Genomic DNA, 25,879 nt, shown 5'->3' on the forward strand with positions numbered 1-25,879 from the left:
GATTACTAATACTATAGGAGCTAAGCGCTTCATATGTTCTTTGTATTATTGTACAGCGCACTGAGCACTTCTTTGAAAAAAATGTGCTATATATAAATGCAATTTATTATTATTATTATTATTAATATTATAATATTCGTGTTTTTGCACACGTCAAGCAACTTCCAGACCATTTCTAAGCTGAAACCAAAAACACATTAAATAGAAAAGCACTACCAAGAAAGAAGGAAGAATGTGCAACAAGCAAATTAAATTACATGTATACGTAGAAGGACAAGTCTCACAACTACAATTTTTATCAAGAAAATGCTGCCCCAACACTTTATAGATCCCCTTTGTCCTGTAGAAGATATGTTTTTATACTTGAAAAGACTATTCATTCAATACAAAATCTAACTGATATCTGGTCCCAAGCCCAGTAAAACGGTAAGGATACTTAAACTTAAAATTAAAATGTTGGATGGTTCATGTACTGGTTTGGTAATCGGCAAGTTAATTGTATCGATATCGTCAAAAATTGCGCAGCTTTGATAGTTTTTTCTCGAAAGAGCGCGGCTCTGATGTTCTCCCCACAAGTGCACTCGCAGAGACACACAGAACGAGAGAGAGAGAGAGAGAGAGAGAGAGAAAGAGAGAGAGAGAGAGAGAGAGAGAGAGAATAGAGAAAGACAGAAAGAGAGACGGACATACACAGACTTCGACAAACACGATAGATCTATCACATGACAAACGCACACAATGCCATACTATACACACACGATAAACAACAGAAAACCACTTGAAGATAAGAGTACAAGAGAATCATGCGACAAAGACGTGATGGCTAACAAACAAAAAATGTATAAGACCAAGGTACAGAGCGATAAGGTTTTCTATCAAGTTTATTCAACTTTTTTTCGTGGTTGTTGTTTGTTGACACTGATTACTCAGTTTTCAGACCAAAACTTTATTTTTTTGTCTTATTTCCCATGGGATATCAACAGCCCCAATCTCATCCCATTAGAGTTAGATCTACACTATAAATTATAAAACAAGAAGAACAGGGTAGAAAAACAATATTCGAATTATTTCAACAGTCAGATAAACAACAAAGTCTGATTTTTATTTTTAAAATTTGGTCTGAGGGTGTGAATTTATTAAAAAAAGGTCTAAAGAGTAAAAAGTGTTTGAATAAGTTGCCCTAATATTACTCATTTTAAACTAGTACAAAGGATACACAAAAAAAAGAAGCAGCATTTACCCCCCCCCCCCCCCCCCCCCTAAACTGGCATAACACAATCTAGACTTAAGATTGTTTTTAAGAGGTAGGCTGTTCCGGCCCTGCCTGATAGGGCCAACCTAAGCCCAAGGTGTGTGGGACATTACATCTCAGCAGAAAACAACTTCCTCACTTGAGAATTGAACTCCTATGTGAGCAAGGTGAGGTGACTTTTTAAAAAGAAAAAAAAAGTAAGTTTTTTAAATGCCTCTATCGACACAATGCTGAGAGGGATACACCAGTCCAATCACAGCAAAAAGACCGAGATACTCGACCATAAAAGTGAAGTGACTAATCACTTCACTAGAAACCTCACTAAGCTTGAAATTGAACCATCACCATTTTTTGGTGCTCTTTACTTTAAGTTAAGCCTGTGACTACTGAGAGTAGTGAGAGATCATTGAGGGAAAAAAAAGTCTGGGAGATGGATAAACCCGTGGTGGAAAATGGGTCTCCTTTGCTTAAATTTTAAAAAACCCAAAACATTTCAGCTCAAAAAGAAAAGGAAAACAAGTGGACTGTATAAACATTTTATAGTTTTAGCTGTGTGCACTCTCGACTCTCTCCCATTCCTTCTATCTAATGTCAGCTAAGTTCCCATAACCAACAAGGTTGCTGATCTTATCAATTTTAATAGTATAGAAACTAAAAGTAAAAGTGCACACTTTTGAAGAATCCTCTAAAATCATAGGAGCTTTCTGCACAAGCAATATGTATTATACCGGAGCTCAGTACTGGCAAAGGCTTTCACTATTAGATCTGTTCTAAAATAGTTCTGTTTGGTCCACGTTATAACAATTCATCAATTTTTTCGATCGCAATAAAAATTGACATTTGATGGTTACCAAGTTCTGGAGCATAAAATAACCCCATAGAAGTGATGGAGATACAGTTCTTGCAAATCAGTTACCTGGTAGTACAAAAATACAGGACGTGAATGATCTTTAGGAAAAATGAATTGAAAGTCTGACAGCAATATGTTCATCACATGATGTATAAAAATGTATGATACAATGTAGAAAAAAACATGACTTTTATCAAAAGAGGCAGAGCTTAACAGGACAGTGAGCCAATACATAAGTTACAAGTGCATTTTTTTTTTCAGAAGTCAAAGCAGCTAAAATTTAAAAAATGCATCTCTATAGAGATATAATTTACTTAAAGTTACAGAATTTTACCCCCCCCACTGTAAGAAATGTGAAAGCCCAAGTCCAGTTAGACAGAAGACAAAGCACACAAGCTAAAACAACATGATGCGATGCTGTTTCTCAGCATCACTCACTTCCCGGCATGCTGAGAATCTCTTGAACAAATAGGCGAGATTGCGTCTTTGTATGCCACATAGGAAGGTACATTACCATCATCAGTTCAAATCGAGATTTCAAAACAAACAAGTTGACAACTAGGTAAATGTTCTCTATACAATATTATACACAAATAAATTTTTACATCTGAACAGTGACACATCATTACAGCCACTGTCCTTACAGCTGCTCTCCATCACAGCTATGGCATTAAGATATAAACTCATCAAATTCTTGGAAATGCAGAAATGGGTGTGTAAAAAAAAAGTTGGTACCCTCACTTGTCTAACACCAGTCTGACCCATGGGTTCTCTCAGTTGTGAGACTGTTAGATCGAGCACAGTCAGACAAGTGCCAACAAGTTACAGTACGCCCAAACAAAGTCCTTCATCGCAGTTACAGCAATACACTCTTTGTGTAGGTCAAAGTGAAATGGCACAACAGAGCTTCACATTGATCATATTTGGAGTCGTAAGACTACGTCATTTGAATACATTTAAAATGCACCTTGTTATAAAAAAAGTAAGCCTCTTTAGGCTGTACCTGCCATTTTTGCGACAAGTTGTGCTTTCATTTCTTTAGCTAGTTTTTCTAATTCAATAATTTTATTGCGGAGACGATCATTTTCTGTGATCAACTGCTCTGCTTCGAGATCCATGTCAGCAAACTTTTGCTTGCGCTGCTCCCTGGATCTCTTAGAGGCTACGTTGTTCTTCATGCGTCGCACTGCCTGTTTATCGACCGGCGTGTCTGAATCTACAAAATCGTCAAATACTGTGCTGGCTGTGCTAACCTCTGAGGCATCAGAAGCTGAGGAAGAAATCCTCTTGCGCTTCGTTGTGCCATTTCTTTTGTTGCTGTAACTTTTCTCCTCCACTGTCTCGCATGAAGAAGACATCTGTTGACTCTTGACGATGTAGTCGTGGTCCACCTGAGGATCAGCTGCTGTTATCGGCATCGTGGCCTGCCCGACAGTTCCGGGGATTTTGAACAAGGTGGTCTCCACGGCTGCCACCGACGTCTGTGCTTTGCGCTTGCGGGATGTCTTGGTAGCAGGCGACTTGCCAGCTGTCTGTGCTGGCTTAACCGGAGTCGCCTGTTTGCTCACAGCAGCCGTCTCCTCCACAGAGAAGGCAATCACCGGCTTCACCTCCGCAGGCTCATTTGCCGTCAGGCTTCCATTGTCAAGGAATGAATTCTGCAGGTAAAAAAAAAAAGAGAGAGAAATGAGAAACTGACCAGCTGAAACAAAACTTTTTTTTTTCAAATGTAGGTCTTTTTAAGCCCCATCGATACAATTTAGATAATTTTGGAGTCAGGCTTCTGACCCGGAGCTAAGCCGGGCTGAGAGGGATACGACATACCAACTAAAAGACCATGATATTCGATGAAACTTCCTCTCCACAAAGAAGTTGAACTTGGGATTCCTGTAAGTGACAGCGAAGCGCCTACAACACAGACATCGGCACAAAACATTTTTCATGTTTACAGCCCATATCCACCCGCTATAGCATGTGCTTTGTGAAATACAACTAAAATTACTCCATAAGACTCTTATAATAAAACTCAGAAACATTCTTGGCCTCCGGGGAAGCATACAGTTCATGCAGCTGATTAATTAAGTGCTAAAAAATTTAACTGACATGGTCATTCTCTACGGTGAAGTAAAGAATATTAACCATAAGTGCCCTTATTGGGGACACAACATTGGGATCCTGACTATCATCATTAGAATTAGAGGTAGGACTTTTCAATTTGACATTCGTCTCTGACAAGACAGAGACAAATAGGTTGAAAAAACTCTTAGCAGAGAGAAATACTAAGCTCTACTGAGAGTCAGCAGGTCCCACTCTGCAACATACAGCCTCTCTATAACGACATCGTTGAGACCAGAAAAAAATGTCGTTATAGAAAGGCAACAAAAAATATTACCAAAGATATTTTTTAAGGAAAAAAATCGGGACTTGGGAAACATGTCGCTATACACAGGATGTCGTTATATCGAAGTTCCTTATAGTAGGGCTGCACTGTATTTTATTGCTTGCCGACCAGCCTAGTTGAGACTTAAAAAATTGGTAATGAAACGGCCAAAAATTAGTCATTTGCCTTAAAAATTAGTAACAGTATAATTTATCCTACAGAAAGAATCCTGAATTCAAAGTGTGATACTCAATTTTTAAAAAAACTGCAGCCGAATATAGAAACAAGACGTGCTGAGGAAATTTGTGCCCGATAAAAACCACAGGTGGTAAAAAGAAGACATGATATAAACAATAATAATCAGTCTATTGGAAACCCGTGTTTAGTGAATACTTAGGATCGTGAATTCGGTGCGAACTAGCTGTAGAATTTATTCATAAAATTGACTCGATTTTCATAATTTTCATAGTACATTCTTATTTTCGTAATATTACGAAAAATTTGCAAATATAGAGGCAGGTCTGTGAATGCTACAAAGAGGGTCATCAGGCAGCATCACTAAATAGAAGGAAAAAAAGCCGGCCAAATCAGAGGACCCATCGAAAATCTATAGTTACTGGAAGACAATAATTCGAAATGGCTCATGGTCATAGGCTTTAAAAATGGATCTTGACCAGGAGTGCTTTGTAAGTTAGTAAGTAGTTAAACAGGTGTCTAGTGTCTTACAGTTTCCAGAGATGCAACTGACAATTTGTACTATGATCATTGACAAACGCACAATGATCAATCACAATGCACAGTAAGAGCAGACATGCCAACCACTCCATGACTAAAACTAAAAATAGAAGGAGTTTTCCTCAGATTCCTCTCTAAAAACTGGAGTTTGAGGGGAAAAAAACTTTGGAGTCTTCAAAATCCCAGCAGATGAACCACGGCAAATAAACATATATTGTGTATACTGGTAAATTGTAAATCGTCAAAAATAAAAGTGTTTATTTTCAGATCATTAGGCCTGCGAAGTCATGCAAGAATTGCACATAAAAAAACTCTCATTTGATTTTCGAATTTACGAAAACTGCCTACAACCAATGAACATCGAATCTAAACTAAGACCAAAAAAAACAAGTATTTTATGCTTATATCCGATCTGGGTTCTTGTGTGCAGGACAAAAAAATCAGACTGCTCCGATTTAATTGGCACACTCGGCAGACAATAAGCTTAATATACGCCATATATCTCATTATCTAGTAGCTACTGAAGCTGGACAATTTTTTTTTAAAGGAACAGTAGTCGGGAATAGCAGAAAAAAAAAGTATTGAACTTGGTCCACACCTCCATGAAAAACGAATCCAAATTGACAAATGCGTCCAAGCTGTCATCGGCCAGAGGGTCGCCCAGCCCACCTAGAGGGTCCATCACGTCATCATAGCTCCAGTCCATCAGCCCGGGGGCTGTGGGGATGTCAGCTTTCAGCGTTGCATCAGAGTCAACGACAGTTGCCGACAGTCCTGAGGTGCCCTCTGAGAGGTGAGAGAGGTCACCGGAGCCGACGCCCCCAAAGGTGAAGAGCGACTGGTCAATGTCAGCTGGGACACAAAGGTCCAAGCTGGCGACGTCAAGAGCGTCGCCAGCAAAACCTATTGATGACGAAAAGTGAAGGAGATAGCTTTAGTTTTACAGCTGAGAACAAGGGGAAAAAAAAGGACGATAATTTGAACTTTCGCAGATTCAAATAAAAAATGTAGCCTCCTAAAATAATTAACAATTTTGATGTGTCCACCTCTCATTCATTAGGTATTTGGTCTGTGGTTCAAAACCTGACAGCAACAACAAAAATTGCTTCTCGATAGTTTTTTCATTATAATACCTCCTTTCCTGTTTACTTGTGATGTTCTACCATCCGCTTTTATTTTTTTTATCTTTATTTTCCGGACCCCCCCCATCTTGACTCCTCTCTAATTTACTTTATTCCTGAATTATACTGTAGTGACATGTAATGCAAAGATGATGACCTGCTGATAAAATTCTACAGTTAGCCTATGGAGTGAATCTTCATTGTTTTCTAGGGGTTTTTTTAAAGACAATTTTCGTCTGACAAAAAACAACTCAAAAATAGGAAAAATTGCTCTATCAGTATTACTGATGGAATTATTTTCAGCACGTCATCATCCTTGCTTAAAATGACATGAAGCTACAGCGAGCACCAAGCACACCTCTGTGATTAGCCCAAATATAGATCACGTATTTCCGCCAACTATTTTTGTTGTCTTCCCGGGTTTTCCCTCAAGACTCTTGGGTTTCCCTCCCCATACTGTTGACTAGATCTAAAACTCGCCGTGTTTGTTTTTTTATTTATTAATTTTGGCGAGGACAGCCGTGAAAGAGGACAAAAAATAGATGGCGGAAATACGTCATTTATATTTGGGCCAATCACAGAGGTGTACTCGGTGCTCGCTGTAACTGTATATGTCTTGTGCCTTCACAAGACTAATATAATTAATTATTAAAAAGGAAGAGGCTAGCCGTACTTAATGACGGCTAGACTGGCAGTCTAGCCGTACTTATTCTTAATATGATGGCTAGACTGACCATTTACAAAAAATAGGCCTACTGAATAGTAAATATACATTTTTAGTGTGCAGTACCTAAAGTATTTGTATTTGAGACGAAACCAGGTGCCTTAATGACAGTGCATGTATTTTAAACCTCCTGTTTTCTAATGTTAATAGGGCCTAAGATAAGTACGGCTAGACTGGCAGTCTACCCGTACTGTCAGGCTAGCCGTACTTAATATTGATGGCTGAATTGTAAATTAAATTTTTAGTTTGCAATGCCTAAAGTATTTGTATTTCAGACAAAACCAAAAGGTGCCTTACTGACTTGCATGTATTTGAACCTGAATAATTACTAGATCTAGATCTAATGAGATCGTGTACTTAACAGGCTTGAGTCGATAGGGCCAAACCTAGATCTAAGTATGGCTAGACTGGCAGTCGTACGGCTAGCCACTTCAAATTAAAAATCAATCTTATAAGACAAGTTAGAAGATCACTTCCACTTCCCCTTGAATCAAGTACACACAAAAACTGAAGTCAGGAGGCAAATAACGTCCAAGTGCTATACCATCATTTCATTGACAAAATAATACTGGTTGTAATAGTATAGATCTAGCTACCTTTTGTTTTTCCAGAGTATAGCCGTTTCAGCAAATTATCAGCACTCTCCAGAGTGAGAGTGGTAAAGTAAGTAGCTTTGTTTTGTCTTGGCATCAAGTCTGTATACTCTAAGAATTTCAGACAGGAATGTAGTGTTATTGAAGAACAGGAGAAAACTTTGGAAAATCTGTATTCAATAATATAATAATAAAACATGAATCTATTCACTTCCAAATTATGTCTCATCAAAGTAAGTGAAATAACTGTGTCCAAATATGTTGAAGTTCAAATCAGTTCTGAAAATATCTAAACCATTTCCTTGGTGAAATGTTCTCATGTTGCCCGTAGGGTGGGTGGCAAAGAAATAGGACTGGCACTGGGTCAACCAAGCATTGAAATATTCTTTGCTAAAATGCTATGTGGTTGACCATTTCAGATGGTGGTGAAATCTCTTGTCTACTAAGCCTATGTTTAGGGATGGCATCATATTGCTATATTTAGAGTGAAGATCTAAAAATATCCCATTACTCTGTCATTGGTGTAACCATGCCACGTGACCATTGTATACGGCAACCTCAGCGCGCGCACGGCGACGCCCACTTTTGTACACCTTTGAAGTTGAAGGCCAGAAAGCCAGAAAGAGGGGCTGACCTACTTTTGTTTACTTTTCTAATGCTTGATGGCAGTCGTTAAAAAAGGCTTGAATAAGAAGACTTACCTGTGTCAAATAGGCCACAGGTCTTCCGAGGCAAACGTGGGGAAATGCTGGATATCATGGGACCCTGCTGTTCCAGAAGTCTCCTTGATATCCAGCAAATCGACAAGATCGTCCAATGACCTGGGGATTTCCCCAGTCAGTCCGTCGTAGAACCCCATATCCTGCCCGTCCATTGCCAACAACACCGACTCGTCACCTTCTGCCGACTCAATCCTAGCAGCCGTGGCTATAGACAGTGTGTTATTGTAGCTTTGAAACACTTCGTTGTCTCGTCCCTCAATCGTGAATAGGTCCAGTAACTCTATGTCTTCTTCCAGTACTTGTGTTTGGGACTCGGGTTTAGCCACGGCGCTTGCCGGCTTGTCTCTACGGTCGTTTCCTGTGTCGTGGACCAACGGAGACAGAAACGAACGACACTGAATTAGTAAAATGCCAACACAGTCAAAACAAAACGAGTATATACAATTGTAATTATTAGTCTTAGCTCCAAATTTGTAACAACAACAAAATAAAGACAAGTTAAAGTGAATAGACTAAATCATAGTAAATGTAATTGTTTACAAATTGCGGATAACTTACCTTCTGTTCTCTGTTGTTCCCCTCAGTCTTGTTCCTGTTCTGACCGATCACGCTCAATCCGCAAGAATATGGTGCAATCAGCATCTATATTTAGAAACTGAGCAAAATTTTATCCAATGGAAACGCTAGGTTTAGTCCTTGAGAATGTCAGTACACAGCGAAGCACTGGAAACACTCTCCTTGTTGTAACTGGCGTTCACGGTTTATATTTTTGGAAATAAACTGACCTATAATTAGTATTAAACCATACCAATTTGACATTAAAAAGTTTTGGTTTTCAATTATTGTAAATATTTAACCTTTCATCCTCTGCTGTGCCTTGTGAATCGAAATTTTAGGTAATCTACCGTATGGAAGTACAATTGAAAGAACAGCTATTAAGTTTTCTAGCATTTGATGTAACGGGACTGATGATTGGTCACCTGTGGTTGTTTGCGAGCTTGTTGCAGAAGACTACGACTTTTAATGATAGAGTTCATCCTGTATTTTTAAGTCTGCATTTGTTGAATTTAAGCAAGAATAAGTCACTGCAGCTGGCAAATCTGTAAATACAACTGAACTTTTACGTTTGAGGACATTTTTTCTCTTTGACCTAGATATCGTAATGCCAATCAACGGTAGTGATGCAACGATACTTAGCAAACAACATCCGGGGTTTTTTGTAAAGGAATACGGCCATATTGTCGGAAGACGATTGATTGTTATGATATGCAGGGCACTGTACCTGGAAGGCCTCTCTTGAATCATTGACTTTCATGTTGTGTTCAATGTGCATTTAAACGCACTTCGATATGCATTCTGTGACATTTCTGAATTACCCTTGATTTATATGTGCTGGACTTCAACATAAGGAAATCCGGCATAGATCTCTGTAGTAAGTCATTCCGTCCCCATCATAAACTCACTGATCACTGTCACTGTCACTAGAAATCTAGATTTCTAGATTGTAGATTCTCGATTCTCTAGAGATAGCCTAGATATCTAGATCTAGATCTAGATTAGGTCTGACTTCTAGTTCTAGATCTAGCGGTCATTATAAATACTTGATCTAATCTCTAGAAGATCTCTAGAATCTAGATTAGATTAGATCGAGTCTGGATCTGGAATCTAAATCTAGACAACTACTCTTGTCTAGATAATGATTTAAGGGAAGGACTTCCGTAACGAGCGACCACCCCATCAAACACAATAAAGAAGAGGCCTAGATCTAGACCTAACCCTACCCCAAACCCTAACCCTACCCCAAACCCTAACCCTAACCCTAACCCTACCCTTACCCTTACCCCTACCCCTACCCCAAATCCCAAGCCCTCACTCAACTTTGCTCTGTGACAGAAGAGTGTGTCTCCATAGTGGTCGCTCGTCACGGAAGTCCTCCCGATTTAAGATACTATTCAAGATTCTAGATTTCTACTTGGTTAGCACTAGATCTAGAAATCTACTACCCAAACAGGTAGCCTACAGTCAAATAATAGATGAAAGTGGCTATTCTCACCGTCTCACCCGCCCGGAAGTTCTCGCAAGATCAACTCCTCCCCTCTTCTCTCTCTCTCTGTCTCTTTCTGAATACTGTCTATCGGTGTGGACAATCAAATTGACCAAAACAAAGTTAAAAATTGATGTTAAGACACAAAAGTAAATTAATTTGGTTGTCTACAAAGATGCTACGGCTATTTAACTTTTCGAATCGAGCCGAACTACGTGGGTCGCCATTTTGTTTTGCCCGGAAATTCTCACACTACTCCTCTCTCTCTTTCTCTCTCCTCTCTCTCCACTGCCCACAGACAAAATTGTACGCTTTTAGTAGGCTACAGTTGTAATGGAACGTTTGTTCACGGCACAGAATTCTACAATTTTTCTGTTATCACAGTGTAGAATTCTGTGGTTTAGGGTGAACGCAAAATTTGGTGAACGCGCACCGGGTGAGAATAGCCACAAGACTCGCCTGCACTATTCTCACTCCAGGTGAGAATAGAGGTGGCCATAATAGATTGTCACGGCCACGTCTATTCTCACCCTGGGTGAGAATAGCGCAGGCGAGTCTTTTGGCTATTCACACCCGGTGGGCGTTCACCGTTATAGCCTAGGCCAACCAGTGAAGCGTTCACCCTGCACCACAGAATTCTACACTGTGATAACAGAATTATAGAATGGCCGACACTATTTCTCCGAACGATCAGGAACATAAAGCTAGGCACTATTTCTCCTAACGTTCGGGAAAATAAAGCTGGGCACTATTTCTCCGAACACTCTGAAATCACATCCTTTCTCTCAAATTTCGGATATTATATAGAGTATAGGCCTACCAAAGATTGTTCGTATACAATATGGTTCAATCGGTCCAAAAAATGTCCGCAGTAAATATTTATATAAAGAAATGCTACAGTTCCAAACAGTTTTTCACTACAGATATGACGTGTTGCCTATAAAGGGTGCTGCTCTTCAACTTAATGTGTTGTGTTTACTCGTGTGCTGTCTAGATCTAGATCTACGGAGGGTTATTGATAACGACACATAGAACTAACTTCTGCGTTTGTCACGGCCGCGACCAATTAATCGTGGCTCCATTTTTTGGCATTTTTTGGTCGGGGAATAAAAGTCAAATTAAAAGAAAAAAGAAAGAAACCGAACCTCTTTGTCTTTACTTTTGAAAGAAAGTTCACTGAGCTTCACATAGGCTCTTTCTCACTTGTCACCACGTTGATACAGTTACTTTTATTTTTCCCTCTTTGACTCTTTGTGGTGTTTTATTTTGTTAATTATGTTAGAGTGTGTAATTTTTTTTTCTTGTTACTGTTCTGATGTGTTGTTTTTCTGTCAATTTTTTTTTGTTGGGGAAGGGGGGGGGGGTGTTGCATAGTGTAACGTCATTTAATTTGATGTTCCTACATGTTGCATAGTGTAACGTCATTTAATTTGATGTTCCTACCTTCCTTAGATTCTAAATATACATACATGTATATATATATAAATTTAAATGTTTTATGTTAGAGCGTACGTTCCACCGATTATTACATGTACTGACACTGGCAGGCCCCTTAATGTGCGTGATTCCATAATTTACATGTAATATCCTGTACTTTAAAAAAAATGTACGCACATTTAGGGTTAAAACAGGCAATTTTCTTCAGACAAGTTGACACCCACCCTTATTTGTTAATTTTTGTTGTTGTTTATGGCTGGGCTGTTCGACTAATTTTGATTTAATTCTGTTGTGAAACCTTTCTTTTTCACGTTTTTACACTCATCTAAAAATCTCTAGACTAGCTCTTGAAAATTGAAATACATATAGACCCCAAAATTTGCTCCTGTGTGTATGTGTGTCTATGCATGTGCGTGTGAGTGTGTTTGCCTGTGGTAGTAGTAAGTATGTAAGTGGAGAGTGAGGAGTGTGTGTGTGTTTTTCGGGCTTTATTTCAGCCTTTATTCAGTAACAGCAACAGTTCAACATACAAAAATAGAAACACAGGATCCATTAACTCCAGTGCTCATGAGTCGTTCCTCTCTTTCAGTTTCACTCATTCATTCAATTCTCGTGTTCTCTCCCGCGACTCATCCCCGTCCTTATGACTTTCACACCCCACCCCTTCCCCCCAGGCACACACAAAGAAAATCTCACTCATTCCCTTGCACCCTGCGAAGTGCGAACCATATAGGCAAAACACTGCCTTAGCCACATTTCTTTCGTTCGTGAGCTGTGAACCAGGCCAGGGGGGTCGGTGTCATCGTCTTGTAGTTGCTGTCGCCTGTGGATACACTCGTAAATTCTTCCTTTCACCCGCTCTGTCACTCACACTGTCTCTCCATCCACAACTCAGCTCGTCATACGTTCAAAAGTTGCCCACTGATCATGTTTAGTTAGTGTGTGTATAAGTTTGTGTGTGTACATGTGCATGATGATGGTGGGTGTGTGGTGGGTGCTACTGAAGGTTGTATGTAGGCAGGCTTGCCATGCGGTGTTCCTTCCCAGACCAGAAGCAGAATGAATGTTGGCGCCGAACTCTCGCAATAAATAGGCAAAAAATCACGGAAGCCGGAAACCGTTGGAGAAATAAAGATCGGCACTATTTCTCCGAACGTTCGGAGAAATAGTCACTTCGTTATAGAATTCTGTGCTGTGAACAAACGTTCTAGATCTATTATGTTAGTGTTAGCCTAAAAGCATGCAATTTTGTCGTGTGCAGTGGAGAGAGAGAGAGGAGAAGCGCAAGAACTTCCGGGCAAAACAAAATGGCGACCTGCGTAGTTCGGCTCGATTCGGAAAGTTAAATAGCCGTAGCATCTTTGTAAACAAACAAATTAATTTAGTTTTCTTGTTTAAAATCATTTTTTCACTTTGTTTTGGTCAATTTGATCGTCCACACCGATAGACAATATTCAAAAAGAGACAGAGAGAGAGGGGAGGAGTAGATCTTGCGAGAACTTTCGGGCAAAACAAAATGGCGACCCGCGTAGTTCGGCTCGATTCGAAAAGTGAAATAGCCATAGCATCTTTGAAGACGATCAAATTAGCTTACTTTTGTGCTATAGACGTAATTTTTTCTTGGCTTTTATCAATTTGATCATCCACACCGATAGACAGTATTCCAAAATGAGGAAAAACAGGTCTTGTTTCACACCGGGTGAGAATAGCCTACGCTGGCAAGTCTCACCCGGGGTGAGAGGTAGACCGTATTTTTCTATTCTCACACCGGGTGAGAATAGCCACTTCCTTATAATATGTAGATCTTGATTTAGAATCTAGTTAGAAGATCTAGATCTAGATCTCTAGATCTAGATTAGAACTAGGTCTAGATTCTAGATCTAGATCTAGATTATTCATGAATCTTTGACTTTGTTTTGCCGAAGTGTATACAGACCCGGTAACCGGGAACAAAGTTACGAAGTATACAGACCCGGGCATGCCCAGACCCGGTTGGGGAACTCTATTGTGATTTCGGAAAGTTTCAGCATCTATACCCGATGGCTGTAGTTATTCGCACAGGGTGTGTGAATACTATGAAATATTATTCGCACAGGGTGTGCGAATACTATGAAATTTTATTCGCACAGGGTGTGCGAATACAGGTATATAATTCGCACGGGGTGTGTGAATACTATGAAGTTATAGATCTATTCGCACAGGGTGTTTCAAAAGAAGGATGGAAATCGGCCAACCATTTCCTCATTTTTTCCCCTCATCGCGCATGGACAAAGATAATAGGTTCATAGGGGTTGGATTGAACTTTGGTGGACCCACTGTGTTTATATGTATTAATGCGCACTAGGCAAAGAACAGACTTATACTTATACAGTCATGGGTCCTAATCGACCGCTACGCGAACTAGTTTCCGGCGATGCGAGGCGGAGTGAGTGAGACTCGTTCCCGGCGACGCGAGGCGGAGTGAGTGAGACTCGTTCCCGGCGACGCGAGGCGGAGTGAGTGAGACTCATTCCCGGCGACGCGAGGCGGAGTGAGTGAGACTCGTTCCCGGCGACGCGAGGCGGAGTGAGTGAGGGCTGCGAGAATACCACGAGACTAGAGAGAGAGAGAAGGGGTGACGAGACAAAGTTGTAAACGGACCTGTTATAATCCGAATCATTGAAGAGACCGAAGTCCGGAATATCTGGGCATCGGATGAGAACATTTACCGCAAGAACAGGCGCAGGGTTCTCTCTATTATATCAGTATTACTTGATCCCATCCGCTGTTTCTTTTTAGGGTGAGGCAGTGGAGGGAGACCAGAAGTGGAGGATTGACCAGTAGGTTCCTGATTTTATTGATTAGATTTACATGTCGCAGGCTTATTTTTGCTCCTTTTCTTTTGAGGGGGAGGCAGCGGAGGGAGACCAGAAGTGGAGGATGGACCAGCAGGTTCCTGGTTTTCTGAATTAGTCGTAGTACGCTAATTTTTGGTGGACCGCACATTCAGCACTTAAGTTATTAGGATACTATAAATAGATCTAGTATTCGACAGTCAGGGGGGGGGGTGGCTGCCACATGCAAATCAATTATAATAAACAGAGAAAAGTGGACCAGGAACATTTTATAGTTTGCTCTGCCCAAGAACTTTACTTTAGTGGACCCACATTGCCAGCCTAGGCTAGACCTTAGAGGTACCATGAGACTAATGAGAGACGATAGAGGCGCGGGTGAAGTTTACCTGACCAGTGAAAAGAGGTATCTAGATTCGTTTCTAACGTGTACTGTAGGCTCTCTTCTCAATTAAGTTCAGACTTTTCTTCTCTTCGCTTACTTGTGCCAAGAATTGACCGTAGCCTAGATTCTGGAAGAAATGGAGAATCGGAAATTTCAGATTTGCGACGCAATAGCCTTGGGGCCAACAGAACGCTACTGGCAAGGTTCCCTCAGGGCTCTGTTTTGAGAAATGAAAATGTCACGCAGGTAAGCTTATTATATATAGATCTAGGCCAAGACCGCCTAGTTTCGCGGACTCTCGCGCCATTTGCCGATCTCGCGCAGCGTGCAACGATCTCGCGGAGCGCGCAGGTCGGGTCGACCCTGTGCGAATATAATTATTTCTTATTCGCACACCCGGTGCGAATAATATTAATTCTTATGCGCACACCCGGTGCAAATAATATTAATACTTATGCGCACACCAGGTGCGAATAACCACTTCCATACCCGATAGTGTGTGTGTGTGTGTGTGAATTAGAGAGAGAGAGCAGGGGGAAGTGCTAGCAAAATGTATGATATGCCCCAGTTGGCAGGAGGGAACGAGAGAAAGTGAGAAATAGATGGGGAGAAAGAAAGAGAGAGACAAAGAAAATGAGAATGCGAGCGGTACACAGAGAGAGAGAGAGACTGCTCGATTGAAATTCATTAATGAATTTTGCAATATTCTTCAACAAAAAGCTGATGAAAATGTAATGGACATGATGATGACTTGAATTTATTTTTTCCGTCAATACTCATGTCCATGTGTGACCTATCTCTAAATTTAAGATATATGTGTGAAATACAGGCTCATGAATATGAATGGACATGATGAAATGACAGAAATTGCAATGAGAAAGTTTTTTTTGTTTATAACATCCCCATTATGAGTCAAAACAACCCAACAAGTGTGTTTAACAACCCCTTTCGACTTGAAGTAATGCCCATTTTATTCATATCTTTTAAAGTCTTTTCTTTTTTTCATCATTAAGTAGAACAGGAAAATGACGAGAAACATCATGTCCATTCACCAGACTTGTGACCCAGTCAGGGGCTTACTCCCCTACGGATCATCGCCAAAACACTTTCTTTTCTTAAACACACAACCTTCTACCACAGAAACAACATGAGATGTTTAGCATTTTCCTTTCCTGCATAAAGTTTCACATCGTTAAAATTACCATCTATATAATGTCACGTTTTGACTGCTCAAATTTTTTACATTTTGTAATTTCACGAAATTGAGCCATTGGAACAAGAAATGCTTTCTCAGGCTATATCTTCATTCAAAGTACTTGATGGTACACAGAAATTTTCGCGTCATTGTAGCATATTCCCTGCTTTGACAATGAGATGAAAATATGCACTATTTAAAGAATTAACTTTTGAGACTTACTCATTTATAAAGTGTTACAAACACATGAATAACCCCCTCTCACAAACTGATAAGACATTACGAGTAGTTACGCCCATTCGAATTGTAACCTTTCTGGACGCTCTTGATGTTAAGAATGACCTGAGGTTCGAAAGGGGATAATACAGGTCAATTTCCGAATGTTTTACACTCAAATTATTCTTTGTACCTGCTCAATGGTATTCAAAACTATCAAACAAACTTATTTTCTATCAGGTAGATCTGGTATCATTTCATACAAAATCAAGCTCATTTGAAAGATTTTGTATAGAAAAATGTAAGTCTTGTTTATGACCATCCTTTCGAGCTCTTCATGTCTAAGTGGGTCAATTTCTTCTATAATTTAATTGGACAAACATCTAAAGTTACCAACTTGGCGTGTTTTAAATGAGACGTATGCCTCGATTACGAACCAACGCAGGCGGTTCTAGAAGAAGGCCACTTACGCACACAAACTCAAGCAGACTGACGCACACACACTTGACCTTCGTGAATCGGGATCCGACTCGGGACCCGAATTTCACGAAAGATGATGCGCGCTGCGTGTGCGCTGAGCCAGGGGCTTCACTGATTCGGGACCAAAATGTAGTCGAGGTGCCGAAATAGGCTTATAGGTGACATAAACCCGGCTCCCGCGGGACGAGAGTTAATACTAGGCCGCGTGTGTGTGTGTGCGTGTAAAGTGTGAATGCATAGCTGCCACTTTCCCGCTAAATAGCGGAAACTCCGCTTCATCTAGCTTTTCCCGCTATTTTCCTCCTTCCTCCGCTGGACCGCTCTCAGTCGCAAATTGTGATACTTTTTTTTTTTTATACGCGGAAAACACCGAACCGGGAGAGAGACGAAAACGCAGCTTGCGCATTTCCGTCCGTAGCTTTCTACTTCCGTTCTTCTAGGCCTAGCGCTAGTTTCACTTTGTTTAATATTGTGGAGCAACAAAATCAAAGTGTCGATCGGGCATCGGGACGTTGGTGCGCCGAGTTGTCATTGAAAACGGCGGAAATTCGAGAGAAATTGATGCAGAATGCAAAAATAAAAGGAGCTGGAATGAGAAAGAAGCAGCCGGTGTGTGACTTGAAAAGTTCATTAGAAAATTGAACAAGCCGCTTGCTGCACTTTGCGTTTGGTGCGATAAAGAAATCGCCGCCGGCGGCACTCCTGTACAATTGCAGTCCCATTTGTTTACATGACGGCTATTGTGGCTGTTGAAGTGAATCTAGATCTAGATAAATAATCTATCTCTAGATATAATCTAGATTTACACATATTTAGATATCTAGATTCTAGATCAAGATTAGATAGCCTAGGCTATAATTTTAATTCAGTTTAGATTTACACACTACAGGGGCGCTACTAAGTTTTAAAGTGCAAACTGGACCGCAATTGTGCAGGAGTGCTCAGTACAGCGGCAAAGGTGTTGCCTCCTTGATCGATGTACAAATTTAAAGTGGAAGAAATCTTTTTATAAGACACCAGCTGGCAACAAACACTGGATTTTTAGTCACAAAGTCCAAACTGTGTCAAATTGACTCAAATGCTTGTTAGTCAACTTAGTGCCTTTTTTTTTTTTTTTTTCCAAATACATTTTAATTCAGTTACCTATGGTTAACAAATATGACAGTTTTCCTTTCCAAAACCATAGGCTAGATTTTTCAGTATATAAACATGTATTGCCTCTGGATCTCACTGGTTTTACTCCGGCCTTCGGAGAGCGCGCGTCCGCCTTCGCATGAATTTCCTCCTTTTTTGAAATTCCCAAGTGGCAGCTATGGAATGGAATTTGGGGGGGGGGGGGGGGGGGGGTGTAGATGGGTTAAGTGAAGTGGAGGGATTTTTTGTGAAATGTTTTTGCTTTTGGAGTGACTAAATGCAAAATAAGTTACTGCCAAAGTTGAGCTGTCTTGTTTTCTTGCAGCACCTTTTGAAGGCATTTTCAAATGAAGTGTATAGTCCGGGAATGTTGCCCCAACCACAATTTCAGTATCTGAATATTCTGATATCTAAAAGTCTCTAGCTCTAGAAATTGAATTCTAATGCAGAAAATACTTCTTCTCAGTCCTCGCAGAATGAAAGATGACACCGAACTGTAGAGAATAACCAAAAAATCTAAAGAACGGAAACCTTTCGGAGTAATAGAGTTCAAGTTTATTTTCCCGAACGTTCGGAGAGATAGTCACGTTCTTATTATTAGGTAGCGTAAACACGGCCTCGCAGGCACTCGCGTCCTTCCGATCGCGTAAAATCGGGGTAATTCCGATCACTGTTTCTTTGCTCTTTCGCTATAAACACCAAATGCCATACACACATTGTAAAAGTTCAGTTCTTCCTCGTTTCAATGGTGTAAATTGTTTATATGTCCGATTATTAGGAGCTGGAGAATCGCCGAGGAAAGCGAAGCCCCTCGCGGTCGGAATGCGTGGTCGGCCGTTCAAAAATTGACAGGCGTGCATTCAAATGCTTCGCGAAACAAGGGATGATTAAATACCGCCTTTTCATTTGCGGAGAACTGTAGAACTTTAAACTGGCTTTCCCGCAATGTATTTTTGGCCTTTTTAAATAGAAAGCCTTTAAATATAGCGTCAAAATTTTTAAAGATCATTTTTTACACAAAATATGTAGAATACCTGCACAAAAAAGGTATCAATTAAAAGATCATTTAATTTACTATTAGAATAAAGTAAATAACTTGGAATTATTTTGCATCAGTCCTTCCGTGAGACTCGGAAAGCATGTGAACCCGCACGCGGGGTACACTAACTACGGTATAGAGCTGACTCGCTCGTCGCGGAGGCCGGTGCGGCGCCGGCCGGTGCAGCGCCGGCCGGGTCAACGTTGTGTGTTTTTGTCGACATAATGACAGATCATTGTGTTAGAGGCGATAAAATACTGATTTGTAATGATCTCAGTCTTGAAAAAAAATAGGCTCTATATATTTGTTATTGTGATTGTACTCTGTTAATGTGGAGATGTTTAGTGCACTTGGTACTCTTTTTTGATCTGTCAAACATGGGGTTGCATGCAGTCAGTGACTGACTTTAACAAATTTTATCAAATTTTAAGCAACTACCATTTTCTTAAAAATTGACTGACAGGTTAAAGAATGGTACCAACATGCTCAGTGGATATAGGCCTTTCAATCAACTGGAACAGATAAATTTGGCATACAGCTACTTTGAAAATTTAGTTTCTGGTACACCTATTAATTATTATTACCGCAGTAAATCTAGAGTCTAGACAGATCTAGATTCTTGTGCAGCTACGGACGCTGACCTTGACAATGATTTTTATTTATAATAAATTATAATGCCATTGCATGTTACAAGGTATCGTAGTTTGCTATTGGCTCATGCACACATAGTGTGTGTAGGTAGATGTAAAACTAGTAGGCTTCTAAGGCCTATATTAGATAATATTATAGACAAGTTGAGTCTTTATGTATGTACAGTCATCACAGTGTCAGGTTTGGACTGTCGTACCGAACTGGAAGAAGGTACATTGATTTGTATCTACAAGAAAGGCTACTGGAAATCTAGAGATCTAGTCTATTGAGTGATTTGAAGGAAAGCCAAGCAGAGTTACGTTCCATTATTATTAATTATTATGTTGCTATGCAACCTCATGTTTTCTGTTGTTCTGAGGCAGTTTTCAGCTGAAAATATGAGGCATCAAAAAAGTCTAGAAATTAAATGAACAGTTGAACAGGCTGCTTGGAGATGTTTTAACTTCTCATTTCAAGAATAAGGTTTTCTCCTCCCAAAAACACATCGGGTAGCCAAGTTTTTTTCTAACACTCCAATTAATTACTGAGATATCATCGTTTTTCTGACAGAATCTGCTATTGCGTGGTCTACTTTGAGGAGTATTTTCCTATATGTGGGTCATCCATATTTTGCCGACTTTTACAAACAACCCCATAACTTTTTAATTTATGAACCAATTCTTAAGATTCAAGAAGCGTGGTTGTATCTTTGAATTAAACATTCTTTTTTAGGTACCAACTAAAAAAGGGCTATATAGGGGAAAAATTACATTTTCATTGGCATTGCTACGGAATTGGTTTTATTGGCCATAGAAGAAGCTACACATCATGTGCATCTGAACTGTTTTATTTCAGATTTCTTGGTTTATTCAGAAATGTTCTGCTATGCAGATGCATCACTTTGATCATTAAAAGGCATTGGTCAATGAACTGTTATTTAATATTATTAGATTAATATTATAGTATTATTATTTGTCATCAAAATTATTATTTATTATTAATCCAGGTTGCTTGTTGAATTTTATGACTATCAACTGCCGATCATTGCTTTTCTTTTTTTAAAGTAATTATATTCATCCTAATGGATTAATATGAAGACAATCTTTTGAATTTAACTCATTTTGCCCAAAATGATGCTCACACTGTCTTCAGTTTTCCTTCTTCTGTCAGAATGAGACAGAATGTGTCTTTTTGACATCCTGGACAGATTTCAATCCAGTCCTCCTTTTCAGGTTTAAAATGTTAACCAAGTATAAAATAATAGACATGGTGAGAATTCCTTTCTTGGAGAATTTGGTGCTTAAAGGCGTATTTTTTTAGTATTGTGACAATCAGTGTGTCGCAGACAATTTTAGATGTTGAATCCGAGTCACTTTCCTGACTTTCCAAATTAAGATTCTCCATCAAATTCCTACAACAGGCCTGCCTTTTCTGCTCTCAATCTCACTATCTACTTCCTTGATATTGTGGATACTTAAACCCTTTTTCCCGGGTTCCGAATTCTATGCACACGCTTATTAGTATGTTTTGGAACCCTAACGGGTCCCGGATCAGCATGGCCCTGCTTAACCTATGCGCACTAGAGCTGTACCCCATTAGCAATCCCGCTCGTGCTCGCAAACCCCTATTTCAAGTCACAAGCCTCAAATCACGAGGTCAAATCAACAGATCAAATCACCAGCATGATAAATTTATTTGACTATGACAATGACGATGACATTCTTTATTCATCTTGTAGGGAGAAATTTGTCTTAAGTCTAGTCTAAGGTTCAAGTCCACACCAACTAGCAATCCGCGAAGCCACTCGTGTCAGGACCCCAGCCTCCCACCCTGCTTGCTATCCGCGAAGCCATTTAAGTCAGAAGAAAGTGAGAGAGGGGGGGAGAGAGTCCCAGCTCATAGTGTCACTGCGTGGCGGGACCTAGAACAAGAGTCCTATGATTTGATTTGACTGCTTGCAACCTGGCAAGACTGTCCGCAAGTCACAACACACCGGAAGTTCCCCCTGGTAGCAAGTGGGAGGCAAAGCACAAGCCTGCTCGCAAGCCTTCGATTAATCAAGCTCTAACGCGCACCAAGCATACAGCGGATCCGCTGATCAACTTTGAACCATGTAGAAATGTGTCTTTGATTTACACTAATGATGATTTTCCCAATGGGGCGGTCGCGCTCCTCTGTGCTCAACCTTGGCATACCTTTGGGAGTACAATAGAGACTGTTTAAAAACTAAACGCATTTTTTTCCTCCCAACAATCAAGTAGTAATGTGCAGAGCAAGTTGGTTGATTTATTGCAAAAAGAAACCACAAAATTTTAATGAAGAAATTGTTTTCCCTGTTTTGTGCTTTAAAATCAAAATGAGAGAGGTTTTAACACTAACAAAAGAATGTTTATTTTTAATGTAAAACGGTGGACAATAGCATCTCACATCGGGAACTTCTCTCCAAACACGGGATTTCAATTTTGTATAAAAGCGCTATTTGCTCTTGAAAAGTGGGGCATTTTTACCTCTCTTTTTTTTATCCCCCCTTTTTGTTTTCAATTATTTAAGAGAGTTTTTGAAAAACTTGTCCCTGCTCTATCCATCTGAACATTTTGCATTCTGGGCATACAGTGGTTTTCTCAATGAGATTTTCTTTGCTGAATTGCTCATTTGTTTCATTCTTTATCCTCCTCAGATTATCTTTTATCAAGGAAAATGTGGGTCAAAATGGATGTAATACTTCAATGGGTGATCAGTTTAACTTTTGTTGTCTTGATCATCCTTCCTAAACACGCTGGTAAGTGAAACTAAATCTTTGCTTCGGTGTGTGAGGGTGCATGTGTGTGGGTTCAATTTGTGTGTACATATATATGTTTGTGTGTATCTGGTGGCTTACTGTTAATAGGAGGGTTTTTAAGATCATAGATGTGACAGTGAAGCTAAAGGTTCATTACTTCATGTCTGGAGTTGGTTCAGTGTTTGCTGTTATTCTAAGTCTTTCATTTTTCTCCATATGTGGCAGGTTTTTCATTTAGATGGTAATGTAATTGTTGTAACGCTCAGGATGTTGGAGGGAACATTTTATGGCATCTGACTGGGAATTTAGTGAATGTTGTTATTACTGACGGACAGATTGAATTGTCTCTATCACAGCGATGATTTTGCTACCTGTTCCATCAGCTGATATTTGAGGGGTCAAAGATAACTGTCTTTTTTTTTAAAGGGGATGCATGAACATAGATCTGCAGTTTGCCTTCATTTTTAAAGATGTTTTTATTTTATTTTTATTGACTTTCTTGGTTTTTGAGAGTTGAACATGCTTTTCAACGCACTGTTTCATAGCCCAACTTCCGCGTACATCACAAGCTTTTCATCATGGGGTTTGTGGGTTTATATTTATATCGTGGGTGTCTTTTTTATTTGACTGGTGTCTGTGGTGTAAGTGGCTAAAAGCGCTTTTTGTTGCAAGCAGGTTGGATTCGCGTGTGGTGAAGATTTCGGTCTTTCTGTTGAGATGTTGTTGCTGTCGCCGTTCGTAGTGACCCTGAAAGGCAACATTGAAAGCCTGGCTCCTAGATGATCTAAATTGTGTCGATGAGGGCGTTAAAACACCTACATAAAAATAATTTTATGGTTGGGGGGTTTTTTTTTGGTTATATTTTGATTTTGTGTAACATTTCTTCTCTGCTGACCCACCCGCGGTTGTGAACTTTTCTTTTCTTAGTTATTCTGCCAGCTTACTTTTCTTTGTTGTGAAAATGAAAATATGCAGTTCTACTCCTTAGTGTCACAATGCCATATGCCATCTTGAAAAGTGACATATGACATATGATGGAGCCTTACACGGGGGTCAAATTTGCATCGAATATCTCGGCCTTTTTGTTGGAATGTTGTATCCCCCTCAGCCTGTGTTGGCTCTGACCGGCAGGGTCGGAAGCCCACCTCCTAAATGCAGTGCTTCCACTCTTCCGTATTTTTACGGAAATCCGTACTTTCTGCCAGTTCCGTACTTGTTCCTCCATCATTATCAACTCCCTCAATAAAAAGCTGCGACAGCGTAGGACTGCCGAAATTCCAGAGCAAAAGATCTGTACTCGCCTTCGTATCGTCTAGTACTAGTATAAGTTTAGGATATTTACGGTAATTCTCTCGACAATAAGTTAATGTTATAGAAATCTGCCAAATTGCGCATTTCCTGCAATCGGCCATTATTCCGTTATGCCCTATGCATTCATTCATTGCGGGCTTGACGGCAGTACATTTTTACCAGTGGGTTATCAAAATCTGGCAAACTTTTGTGCCAATTTCCTCCTTTCTATCATTTGCTCATTCCGTCTATCTTCGGATTGTTGCCGCGGATGGTAAATCTGCGCTTTGATCAAGTATATTGACTTGAAATCCTAGACAGAAAATTACCATCAGAAAGAAACTTTTTTACAAATTTGTCTAGATCTAGAGAAATGATCGATACGAAGATTCTACGGCATGGGAGCACGATAAGGCCGCAATGAAAGAAATTTATGCTAAAACCAGCCTAAAATTTTTAAAGTCAAGAATAATTTGACATTCGAAGTGGTGTTCCGAGGTTGTGACATGCAATATTTATTCAGGTGTGAAATTTAAGGAAAAATTGGGTATACGCCGGGTAACTGTATTGTGAAGGTACATATCTATTCATTATTCCCAGGTTTGCCTTCTATCAATGGTGTGATGACAAATTAATTGAATTATAAATCTCGTAGCAATGGAAGGGGAACCTGCTTTTAAACATTGCCATCAATGGAAATACATGTATATTATGTAGATCTTGGTGAAGAAATCAAAGAAGTCAAAATGTTGGTGAAAAAATCAATGTTATGGTTTGCTGGCAGTCTCTTTAAACAGGCTCCCAAATGCCATTTTCAACCCTCTAAAAGCACTAAATTTCCATATCTTAGGGGGCTTCGCACCCTGAACCTCCACAAACGCTGGCCTTGGACCCTGCTGAGACCCCCTGCAGAATTTGCCTTACTTTTCAGCTTCAGCTGGTGAAACCGCTGTAAATGATCTAACTTGTGTTGATTAGGGCATAATAATAACACCCACACAGAGAAATTAAAACCATAAAAAAGAGTCTTTACTCTGAACGGTTGACCCGCTTTTTATATGAAATATGCTTTTTTATTTCAGATGGAAAAGTCCATAAAGGGACAAGTCAATGTGAATTCTACGACCATATGGACTGCTACAATGAAGGCAAGTGCACGCCGACAGTGGAAGTGTGTCAGAACATGATGACCTCCAACAAGGTGTCGCTGGACGAGCCGGATAACCACATGCTGTGCTATGCCACCTGGAAGTACTCCAACAACACGCTGCAACTGGTTAAGAAGGGCTGTTGGATGAATGATGACATGTACGTTTCTTAACGCTACCGTCTTGTTGCTGTCGCTGCATTCATTTTATGGTTTGGGTTTGTTTTGGTTGGTTTTTCTCATGTTTACCCAATTGACCGCAGGTGGCTGGAGGGTACCTCTGGTAGGTCCTACTTTTTCACTTCTCCTCAGTAATTTCTGTATCTATCCTTCTTGCTTTTCCCCAGCTCTAATTGGCTGTTTTCATGTAAATGTCTCATCTCCACCTGATACTTAACCGACCTTTTACAAATGGCTATCAACCTCTTCAATGCCGCAGGTAAATGGGCCCCTGTGCTGGGGAAAATGCCATGAACCAAGGCGACTCAGAAGTGGTCCTGCTCTACCTCTCATAACTTTTTAAAAAATGAATATTTCCTCATAAAATTTTGTATTTACTTTTTCTACATTGATCCACGTTTCCATTGATATAATTTAAGGGGGATATCCACAAGAAAGAAGGAGAAAAGTTGGAGTTAGTAACATGATGCTTAAAACATGACCAAACAACATAAAAAACACGCAATTGAGTTGATAGACTGAGCCCAAAAAAACGAGGAATACATGTTGTGTGTCTGCAGGTAAAGAGGAAGTGAACAAGAGGCTTTACCTACCTTTACAACGCTTGTACAATCCATAAGCCCATCTGTGTTTACCTCCTATGAATCATTTTTGTGCGGTAGATGTGTTAGATTTAGATCTTATCTTTTCCTTGAGCTAAAATCTGAAGACTCTT

The 25,879-nt window shown here is 39.9% G+C and overlaps 2 protein-coding genes across 3 annotated transcripts in view; one reads left to right on the forward strand and one right to left on the reverse strand.

Moving 5' to 3' along the window:
• Positions 1-863: 863 nt before the first annotated feature.
• Positions 864-9,032, reverse strand: LOC101858288. 2 transcript variants are annotated; one of them, XM_005103483.3, is made up of 4 exons: positions 8,936-9,032; positions 8,357-8,735; positions 5,816-6,120; positions 864-3,760 (listed from the first exon to the last, which is right to left on the reverse strand). In XM_005103483.3, exons 2-4 carry the CDS (start codon positions 8,412-8,414, stop codon positions 3,095-3,097), a joined length of 1,029 nt encoding a protein of 342 aa, XP_005103540.1. In that variant the 5' UTR covers positions 8,415-8,735; positions 8,936-9,032; the 3' UTR covers positions 864-3,094. The 2 variants fall into 2 exon arrangements, with proteins under 2 accessions (XP_005103540.1, XP_012940895.1); XM_013085441.2 differs by lacking the exons at positions 8,357-8,735; positions 8,936-9,032 and adding an exon at positions 7,659-8,044.
• A 95-nt stretch (positions 9,033-9,127) lies between these two features.
• LOC101858649 (activin receptor type-2B) overlaps positions 9,128-25,879 on the forward strand; it is a 35,555-nt gene continuing 18,803 nt past the window's right edge. The window contains exons 1-3 of the mRNA XM_005103484.3: positions 9,128-9,809; positions 22,446-22,547; positions 24,920-25,145. Coding sequence (XP_005103541.1) covers positions 22,466-22,547; positions 24,920-25,145 — 308 coding nt within the window. The 5' untranslated portion in view covers positions 9,128-9,809; positions 22,446-22,465. The remainder of the gene's footprint in view (positions 9,810-22,445; positions 22,548-24,919; positions 25,146-25,879) is intronic.

The sequence above is a fragment of the Aplysia californica genome, unplaced genomic scaffold (genome assembly GCF_000002075.1).
Source record: "Aplysia californica isolate F4 #8 unplaced genomic scaffold, AplCal3.0 scaffold00374, whole genome shotgun sequence".
Classification (NCBI taxonomy): domain Eukaryota; kingdom Metazoa; phylum Mollusca; class Gastropoda; order Aplysiida; family Aplysiidae; genus Aplysia; species Aplysia californica.